The 10,799-nt window shown below is 52.7% G+C and overlaps 1 protein-coding gene across 1 annotated transcript in view; it reads right to left on the minus strand.

Moving 5' to 3' along the window:
- The window catches only part of LOC122394621, a 42,042-nt gene extending 34,939 nt beyond the window's left edge, over window positions 1-7,103 (minus strand). Inside the window, exon 1 of the mRNA XM_043391620.1 lies at window positions 6,771-7,103. Coding sequence (XP_043247555.1) covers window positions 6,771-7,070 — 300 coding nt within the window. The 5' untranslated portion in view covers window positions 7,071-7,103. The remainder of the gene's footprint in view (window positions 1-6,770) is intronic.
- Between the last annotated feature and the right edge of the window lie 3,696 nt (window positions 7,104-10,799).

The raw sequence follows: 10,799 nt of genomic DNA on the forward strand, positions 1-10,799 counted from the left end.
CACAGAGGGCGCCTCCCACTGGATAACCATTCATGCTCACATTCACACCATGCACGCTTTCCTTTCATACAAATTAAAACACCAGGTCGCTAAACTGGCCCCTCCCTGTTTACCTAACCTCCCCCAGTGGTGTACAGTAGCCGTTCGTAAGCATGCGTCAAAACCTTTGTCCTTGACCATTATACATGATCTCTGGAAATTTCCTTCTTAGAATTTACGTCCGTTGCTTGATAAAGTATTATTCCCATTCGACTACTATAGTTCTCTCTTAACTTAAAGCTCGCCCCTAAAAGAAATACAACCTTTCCCAAAATACTCGTTAACTCCAACCGGCTTTACTCATCTTGCGATTTCCGTTTACAATTAACCAATATGGCTCAATCATCATAGATAATACCGATCGAGTGACAATAACATACACGTCATACCTTGCCGGATCTTGGCCCTCCCCTCTTTCTGATATCTACGGCAGCGGAGGCCTAAAATCCTAACATTAACGCCGCGGTCACATGCCGGAGCAGAACCGGCATGTTAGGACCAAACTTGCACGCCGCCGGTGGTGCGGCCGTGCCCTGCCTATCCCCCGGGTCACAGATCCGTCAGTTAGGCTCCGCAGGTAGCGCTATACCGGGGTTTCCGTGATGGACAGAACCTAACTTTTGTCGAAGTGAGATTTTAATAGCAGGCCGGATTCTCCTGCATTGAGAGAGGGGACTTCCTCCGATCCTCCTTTTGAATCACTTCGGGTGGCCGAAACTCCGACGATTCACCTACCTCGTCCCCGTGGCTTCCACCAACGACAAACCACGGCTGTGGGGTATACCTCCTCCCACGCCCCCCGGGTCCCTTCACCGCCCGTGGCCTAGGAACAGCCGACCTTTCTGCCACTGCCCCGCATCTGGCCTGAGGGAGTGTACTGTACTGTGCGCCATTCTGGAGCGACTCCCCCTTCCAGGTTCTTGAGACAAATATGAATACACCTTTCTGATGTTCTAGTCTCCCCCCCCCCCCTCGGGACGCCACCCGAGCTCTTACAACCGAGTCACCCTTCCTTTAACTGCCGTCGCAGACCCTACACAAGAAAATAAACCACCGCGTGTCCATAGCTACCTGACTAACTGCGACAGGGCCAATGCCGACTTACAGCAGTCACATGACACGAACGCGTGGTTGTAAAATGTTACCTGGCCGGCACCGGAACTCAAGCCGGTCTCCTTCCCTGCGCCACCCCGGCGCAATAAAATCCTTCCTTGACCTCCCTGAATACCTTCCCGCGCTTTCCTGCGCTATCCGTGCACAATATTTTCAGCGTGACCAGGTCCTAACCAAATCCGTTCTCGTGATCTGCTGGTGAAAGGGCTCCTGCGGTGGACCCGTTCGGCAGAATACGCCGGGTATAACCTAACTTTTTGATACCGGAGTGGGGAGTTAAAGGCGGGTGGAATGCTTCCTGCCTGAGGGGTATACCGATCCATGCCGATCGACCCTCGCTTTAGAACCACTCCGGCGGCCGAAATGTTGACGAACGGGTGAACAATCCCGTACGGTGGCTCTCTCCGCGACAATCCACGTTCGTGAGACGCTGTGCCCTCACGCAATACCGGGGAAAACTCACACCCGAATCGAACATTCATGCATGAGAACCTCCCGTAATCGAGCAACACTTTCTGTGTCCCTCTGAACTGGTCATTGGAGAGATATAAGATCTGAAAGGCACCGTTCTGGCACCTCCCCAAAGCCAGGTGGTGCGACGGCCTGTACACTCATCGTGAATGCTCCGTCACACCCCACCGGTTTCCCGCCTGAGTGATCAGGACTTATAAATCATATGGGTCTTAGCCGTGACCGAGACACGGCTATTTATTTTGCCCGGCTTACACCGTAGAAACATCCAGAGGGGTATTTGACGAGCCAGATCATTCAAACGTCAGAGCATGTTGTTTGAGTCACTTGGGTCGTCGTCACTGTCTACTGAAGTGATGTTGAACCTTGGCCCGAAATACGTTTGCCTCGAAATGACTCAGAGTAAAACGCGTACAAAATAATCAAGTAAACAAAATTATCTATATCTAACTACCTTCGGACGGAGAACCTACGAAACAAGTCCACAGAGCCGATCTCCTTAGTGTCCAGCACACAATAACCAAATTTACTACTTCCTCGTCTCATACACCTGAATTGTAACCGTAACTCCCCGACCTCCTCTTGGCCCAGAAACCTAACGTCCTGACCTCCCGGTGGCCTTACTCGTACCCGACCTGTACCCCCCATTAGTCTGACCTTCCTACCCTTTTACTATCTTGGCTCTCTATAACCTTCTCTGTGAACTGTAATCTCGTTCTGACTCGATACCAACTTAAACGAGCACTGAAATACATTTACCATAGTTTAGACATTCAATAGCTTAATTTAAACTCTCCTCCCCACTCCCATCTCTCATCAGTGAAGTAGTCTCGTCGGTGGGCTTATCACACACAGGGGTGTCACATGCATAGACAGCCTCGCAGCCCCTAAACATTACGCCAACCAATGTATCCCATATCTGTATCCTTTATCCTATACTTAGCTCGTAATCCCTCCTAGAGTATCCCATCCTTTAAAAAAACATAAAAAAAACATAAAAAAACAAAACTACGACCATGTTCGCCCTTAACATACTGAAATTACCACTGCTGCCGACACAGAATCTAAGAAAGCAGGGCCCTACGCGCATCGGTCGCCGAACCGGGTTTCGAACTGTAATCAATGACGTCATCAAAGGGTCGGAATGAGACTTTTACTGTTCTCAGAAGCGCGCGCGTATGAATGGTGCACCCTGCCCCGGCATGTCGAGAGTCCTGTGTCAATGACGTCACTCATCGATGGTCACGGCAAGAGTAGTTCCGATGACGTCATCAAAGGTTCCAAACGAGTCCTTTTCCTACTCTCCAATGTAAATGCATATGAATGGCACGATTAGCCCGACGTACCGAGGGCTCCGGGCCTATGACGTCACTCATCTGAGGGCACTGTTGGCATTAGGCCCATGACGTCACGAGGGTGATCGACGTGAGTTCCTTGGTCAGCATGAATAGTGGGCGCGGTCCGGGAGAGCACGCGTGGGCCGGGGCTATAGCACCCGTCAAGTGCACAATTGGAGCGGCCTGCATAGCCCCGGAGGGCACCGATCGACAAAATCTCCTTTCACATTGCCTGAGGGCAGATGTCACGCCCCTGACAGCGATCGGCCAGCTCTGCAGTGAGCTTTGCAGCCCTTTACTGGGATAGAACCAGTAGCTGCCCATAACGCACCACCGCCGCCCCTCTAAGACGGGCCCTGCCCCCCGCTGGCAGTTAATCCCCTTTAATGACCACTCGCTGGGGTCGGGCGGCTGCCTTCTGCTTGAGAATGGCGCGGGGCGCCATGCCCGTCTGTATAGGGTGGCCCTCTGGACCGTCTCCAGGAAGGAGTGATGCTCTTTTACGCCACGGGGTGGCGCGCAGAGCATATTTGGCGACGATCGGTGACGTGCGTCACCCGGGCCATAGTGACGTCACTCAGGGGTGACCGTCACGCTGGACCACCTGTCAACTCGGTCGGCCAGCTCGGCAGCGAACTCGGCAGCGGGCTAACTGGACTGGAGTCACTAGCCGTCCATACAGCACGGCCGTCCGCTGCTCCCCTCTTGGGGTCTCCCCGACCAGACGGCGGTGTACCCTGTCCCGGCGCCGGTCGGCTGGTATGCGTTAATGACCCTGACGCCGCCGTGAACCGAGCGGACGGTGAGGATTATCGGCGCGGGCGCCGGCCCGGCGCGGTTTCTGCTCGACTGCGGGGACCGCTTCCGTCTACCGCGGCGACATGCTATTATGAGTGCGGCGCGCTGGACACCTATCGTACTGATCGTTTACAATCGTGATTCCTCTCGTGTTATGTAAACAATCGACACCACTCGCAATGAAGGGACCTTTCCGGGCAAAATGAATGGGAAGTCGAAAGATAAAGGAGAGAGAGATAGAGAGAGAGAGAGAGAGAGAGAGGAGAGAGAGAGAGAGGGTGGAGAAGAGAGAGGGGGAGAGAGGGAGAGAGGAGAGAGAGGAGAGAGAAAGAGAGAGAGAAAGAGAGAGAGAGAGAGAGAGCGAGAGAGAGAGAGAGAGAGAGAGAGAGAGAGAGAGAGAGAGAGAGAGAGAGGAGAGAGAGAGAGAGAGAGAGAGAGACGAGGGAAGTGGATGATGTGAGCGGTTTTAGGGAAGGGCTAATGCAGGGAAGGGGAGCCAGACAACCAGACATTCATGTACGGTCGCCATACACACCGACCGATATTTTGACAAATCCACGGACCGACAATCTAACCCATTTGACAGAAGCACGTGCAGACAATTGGACCGACAAACCGACGGGGTGGCTAGCGAGACAGGTCGACTCTCTCACCGACTGGATGACGTGCAATCTGACGAATAAACAGACGAAAGGGGCTGGCAGACCGACATGATTGTCCGACCGACAGTCTAAACCACCGGCAGACTGATCGACGGACTGATCGACCGTCGGACTAGCAAACAGCCAGATAGACAGACAGCCAGGCAGACAGGCAGACAAACAAACAGACCGGCAGACCGACAGACTGACAGACTGACAGGCCAGACCGACAGACAGATGGGCTGACAGAGAGACAGACAGACAGACAGACAGACAGACAGACAGACAGACAGATAGACAGACAGACAGACAGACAGACAGACAGACAGACAGACAGACAGACAGACAGACAGACAGACAGACAGACGACTTATCGATCGACTGGACGAGGACCACAGGTTGGAAGGTGGCGGTGTCGATTATTTATACACATACTTGAATGCACTGTGAAATGGATCAACTTTAGTGTCCGTTAAATGCTAGATGACTTGAATGATCCTCGGGTTTAACCGGATTATCCAGACGATTCTCAACTAATATAATGCCCTAATTAACAACTAACTGCATTGATCTCCTCCTTTACAAACAATGTTCAACCGTTCTTTGACAGCGTAACTAATTGCTTGTCACTGACCTAGCACGGCCCCGACACGCTCCCGACGCGCGCCCGGCCGTCCGTCCCGCTCCGACTCGCTAATCCGCTGGCGGCTCCGCCCGGGCCGTTTGACCCCTCCCCGTGCGGCAGACCGTCCCCTGCATTCTCTCCGAGAGCCCAGCTGACCGGTGCCGCTCGGCCGCGGGGCGAGTGATGGCACGCGACCGTTCCTATCCTTTCCCTGGATAATCCTATAACTTGATCACAAGGACAGCTAATGATATAAATGTGAAGCGTACTACTGCATTTTGACGTGTCGTAAGGAACCTGAACGCAAAGCAATTCTGTAAGTCGATCGAGGCGATATCGAGCTATTCATGAATTATAAGAACAAGTCGGATTGCTTCCCATCAAAGGCTCTACTTTACTTTGGAGACCGAACCATAATAACAGTTAAAATTTAACCATAAGCACGTCCATTTCACTTACATTACTCCATACGACGAAATGACACGGCAAAATACAAAGCACAGAGTGATGGGGCACGAACGGGCATTTCAAATAATGACCTTACACGTTTTACCTGAACCTAGCTGATCATATAATACGACTGTTAGCCACCTGTTTCTAAACCGAAATTAACCCGAGTTATCCAAAATGAGGGTCGTTAAGTGACAATAATGGACTGACGATAATTCGCAACGAGGTATAAATTAACTGGAACCCGGACAAAATAAACAGAACAAAAAAAAAAAAATCATTTAAATGCTGGGAAACTTAGCTACGGAACCATCATCACTGAACTATACGTCACCAGTGATCAGCCGACCGGCCGGCCAGTTCAGCCGTGTCGCTAGCACAGACGTTGATGTGAGACAAATCATTTGCGCCGCCGGAATCCTCGTGATTAGTGGACCCATCATGTGTCCCGTTGATACCCACACCATATTCCCCCAGTCTTGTCACCTGCAAGGCCCACTGAAGTGTCCCGGCCCCACCATAAGCGTGTTTAAACTCCCCGATCGCTCCCCATTTGCGATCTCATTACCCAATTAACTCTGAAAGAATCGTTCCACTATTCCCGGTTTTATTCACAAAGGCGAAGAGATCAAATTAGCCAAAGACTTTACACCGACCAATTCTAAAGAGAAATTGATATCAAATTTAAGATAACAGCGCTAATATCCTATTTCCCTAAGAGCTGGTGGTACAAATGGCAAGCCAAAGTAACAAACTGCAATCGAACTCGGAGGCCGGACGATAGGCCAGTCAGATAATTAACACGCGCAGGCAGAGAGCATTCTTCCCCCCCCCCCTCAGAGATTAACCCGGGGAGCACCTCTCATGAGCGGAGCAGAGCCCGACCACGACGCCACGCCACAGTGCCAGGTGTCAGGGCACGCCTCCCCTGTGACCCTGCTAATGACCCCATCAATTATCCCCACACACCACACTCACATACACCCACACCTATTCTACTGTCCCCTCTAATCAGATCCATCAGTAACCAATAAGGCCGGATTAATCACCTCAGGGAGAGAGAGAGACCAGGGCGGCAAACAGGGCACATGGTAAGGAAAAGATGGGCTGAGCAGACTTGTGCCACCAGTGCTAACCTTTTGGTGCTGGGTGCCAATTTTGATACAATGGCTGGCTGGGTGGCGCTGAGCTGACCGTTGAATGACGAGAGATTGAGACGAGCAGACGAGGCGTGGTACCGGCGCAGACTGTGAATGTGACCGGCAAGCAGGTCTTGGCTTCCGTGCAGGGACTTACTTGTTTACTGGCGTCAGCCCTCTGGGTCGTCGAGCCGGCGGCGGGAAGCTGGCCATGACCGGAGAGATAGAGATGAAGGCAGGCGCCAGACGGTGCCGACCCGTCCACCTCTCGCGTCACTTCCGACTGGGCTGTGCTCCACTGTCTCTGTCTGTCCTTGTTGTCCTGAGGCCCCTCCTCTCTCTTTTCTGCCCTTTTTGTATCCCTCTCGCCGCCTCCTCGGGCCATCCTCTGAATCCTCAACTTCGCTCCGCCCCTTTTCTGTCGATATCGGTTGTATTTCTTGCCAAAAAGGTTCATGTTTCCATCAGTTTGACCCTGGATTTGAGCTCTGAATCGTCCAACTTTTGTAGCGTGCCCTCCGGCGGGCCGTAGTCATGGTGATATTTTGTCTTCGATGGTGCTCCTCCTATTTCGAATTTCCCTTGCTCTGATAGGTGGGAACTCATAAGCTCCCACCCCTTCCCACGAAAATGTAACCTCAGGGCCAGCTGCCATGGTGTCGTGGCTCCGCCCACATTTCCATCTTCCATTCGAGCCTCAGACGCACCCCTGATGCCGGTCGCTGAGGATGGGGAGAGGCGGTCCAGCTGCATATGGGTCACCGTATAATGGTGCTCCACGTCCCGGAATTCGGCGAAGTCCTTGATCAATTCCGAGCTGCCTGAAATAGCAATATTTTTCTTCCTTTAGCTCCCCCTCTCCCCCGATGTCCGCCCTGCCAGACGTGCCCTCCACGCCGATAGTGATGGCAGGCTGACGCCGGCCGTCTGGTGGGGGGGGGGGAGAGGTGTGGGAGCCGAGAGATGACCCATTTCGCACGGCGGCCGGTGCCGAAAACAGCTGCGCCCTGCTTGCCCGGTGACGGTTCCTGGTGTTATGCTCCTGCCACTGCGTGCCTTCCAGGTGATCGCGTGTTTTTTAATGGCACGCGTGTCCGGGTCAACTGAAGCCGACGCCGGCCGTCTGGTGGGGTTTGGGGAAGGGGATCGAAAGGCGACCCCTTTCCCAGGGAGAGCTTTGCCAACGCAGGTGTGCCCTGGCATTATGTTCCTGCCGCTGCGTGATTTCCAGGCGGTCCCGTGTCTCTGATGGGGCGCAGGTTTGGGCCAGTGGCATGCCATTTCGTCTGTTCAGCTTCGAAAATAGATGTGTTTGCTTCAAAACTGCCCTTGTGTTCCGTGTCAGGGGCGCAGCTGCAGCGATTTAATCGAACGTGGCGCTGCCATGTGCTACCCTTTCAGAATACTCTTGTGTTGAGTCCGGTCAGAATTTTCCCATGGTCGTCGGACGGTCATCAGTGGCATTGCCAGTTATTTTTGGATGTCAGCTGCCGTGAGAGAGCCGGGCCTGGACAGATGCTGATCCTCTGTGCACTGTGTGCGCGTCGTGCGGCGCACGCAGGTGGCTGGAGTCGGCCGCCGGACGACCGATGATCCTGTTTATGAAAAGGGTCGGGCGCCAGACGGCATGGCCGGCCGCTCACGCTTCGGAGATTAGAGTGGGAGCAGTGGCCCGCTCCCCTTCCATGGCCTAAATAGTTGTGTCTTTGCAGCTGCCCTCCTTTGCGCCTGGCCCCGTCCCCGGCTGAAATTGTTGGTCGGAGAGGAGCCGTCCTCGCTGCTAGTGTATATCTTGGTTTGGCCATCTTTGGGTTGGTGTGCCGCGGCCGGAAGCCGGTGTCCGCTTGGAAAATGAACGCTTCAGCGTTACATTTTCATGACCATTTTCTTTGAGTCGCGCCCCCGCGACTCGGGGTCGGTGCTTGCTTTTCGGTAGAAAGAGTCCTTTTACGAAACGATTGCTTCGATAAGGGATGGGAAGGATAAGGATTGCACCCTGCTGCTTGGCCCCTCGTACCCTTCCTGTGTATCTGGCCCTTACTAGTCACTGATGACCCTGCAAACATACAACATTTACCTAACACCTAACACGCATTCAAAGTGTTTCCAATTTTGCAATGATAAGTGTCCAGAACCTACACGATGCAATTAACCTACCGGCATACTCGCACAATATAAGCAGCACAATTACATATGCATTACACTTGTAGCATATTTACATTTACAAGAGGTCTCTCGGGCGCGTCACTCGGCCGTTCGCTCTCTGCCAGCCTTGCGGACTAGCTGAGGTACTAGGCCTGACGCATTGTCCGGATTCCGATGATCTCGCGGGCACGGGCTGTTTAGGCTCGAGCCCTTTGCGGTAGACGGCCCCCGCCTCGTGTAGCCGGGAGGGCCAGATGAGGCAAGTGGATGCTGCCCCGGCAGCTGCCACGGCCCGCTCTACTGCTGGTCCGTCGCCTGCTGTCGTCGGTGTGGGCGGCAGCGCCTGCGGCACGTTCCCCCACGAGACGAGGGAGCGCCTCGGCAGCCATCCTCGCCAGCTTTACCTCCAGCCCGTCGCCTGCCGTTGTCGGTATAGGCGGCAGCGCCGGCGGGCGCGGCCGCTAGCGAGACGAGCAAACGCCTCGGCAGCCAACCTCGCCAGCACCGCCTCCATCCTCCTGGAAGCCGGCTCCTTCTGTAAATAAAAGAGCGGGGAGGGCAGGCAGAAGACCTTTCGGCGATGATGACGACGCGGCCCTCCGTCGCGCCCTCCTTTCTCAGACAGCTTTGCCTCGGCCGTGATCTGCTCCCAGTTGTCGTCCTCTTCTCGGGATCTTCCTCTCACCAGCTCGTAATCCGCTCCAGTCTTTCCCGTTCCATTTTCCTCTACTTCTGGTAACTCCGCCTCTTGTGATTCCTCTCCTCCGCTAGCTGCTCCACCGCTCCAGTTCTCTGGTCCTGTTCCCTCCGCTCCAAACCGCCATTCGTTCTGACACCGCTACCAAGTCTGCCTTTTTGATTCCGACCACCCTTCAACATCTTCCAGGATGATTTTTTTTTTCTCAGTACTACAACATCTTCATATATGCCCCAGCCAGCAACTGCCACAATAATACCGTCGCATCCAGTAACGTAAAGCCGCCCTCAACCCATAAACTACCAAAACGTCTTCTTTTGTAATTTAGGTCAGCTTTCAACATCTTTAATAGATAAACGAATGCTCAAACCTTCAACATCTTCATACCCCCAGCCAGCCAGTAAAGCAATACGGTTATTGCCCATATCAAACATTTGCCATTAACATTTAATTTTAGCCGCCCCTGTGTTCATACAGCTGCAAAGCCTCCTTTCTGGTTCGGGTTAACTTTCAACATCTTCCTTGATAAACCAATGCTCAGACCTTCAACATCTTCAAATCTCCAGGAGCCTCTCGCCAACCGTACGCCGCAGGAACCACCGGACACACCTGTCACGTGAAAAGTCTCCTGGAAAATCCGTTCTTGCAAATTTCGGTGAAACAACTTTTTCGGTTCGGCTATGCATGTCAGCCCACCGACTTCATGCCCCAGGACATGACCACGCCCCACGTTGGGCGCCAAATTTCTTGTAGCGGGGCTCGGCTGCAAGATAATTATTTGTTTGTTTGATTTGCGAGGCTGGTCAGTCACTGGCGGACACATAGACTGCTACACTGATGGAGTGGGCAATGGGGTTAAGTTGGAATGCAAAAAAAAAAAGGATTTCTGACAAGGTTACCCTGATAAATCTCTCTTCCCGATCAAAGGATTACAATAAACAAAAGTACATTACATTACAAACTTCCATTAACTGCACAGAGGGGCGCCTCCCACTGGATATAACCATTCATGCTCACATTCACACCATCATGCACGCTTTCCTTTCATACAAATTAAAACACCAGGTCGCTAAACTGGCCCCTCCCTGTTTACCTAACCTCCCCCAGTGGTGTACAGTAGCCGTTCGTAAGCATGCGTCAAAACCTTTGTCCTTGACCATTATACATGATCTCTGGAAATTTCCTTCTTAGAATTTACGTCCGTTGCTTGATAAAATGTATTATTCCCATTCGACTACTATAGTTCTCTCTTAACTTAAAGCTCGCCCCTAAAAGAAATACAACCTTTCCCAAAATACTCGTTAACTCCAACCGGCTTTACTCATCTTGCGATTTCCGTTTACA

The sequence above is a fragment of the Amphibalanus amphitrite genome, unplaced genomic scaffold (genome assembly GCF_019059575.1).
Source record: "Amphibalanus amphitrite isolate SeventyFive unplaced genomic scaffold, NRLGWU_Aamphi_draft 000602F_arrow, whole genome shotgun sequence".
Classification (NCBI taxonomy): domain Eukaryota; kingdom Metazoa; phylum Arthropoda; class Thecostraca; order Balanomorpha; family Balanidae; genus Amphibalanus; species Amphibalanus amphitrite.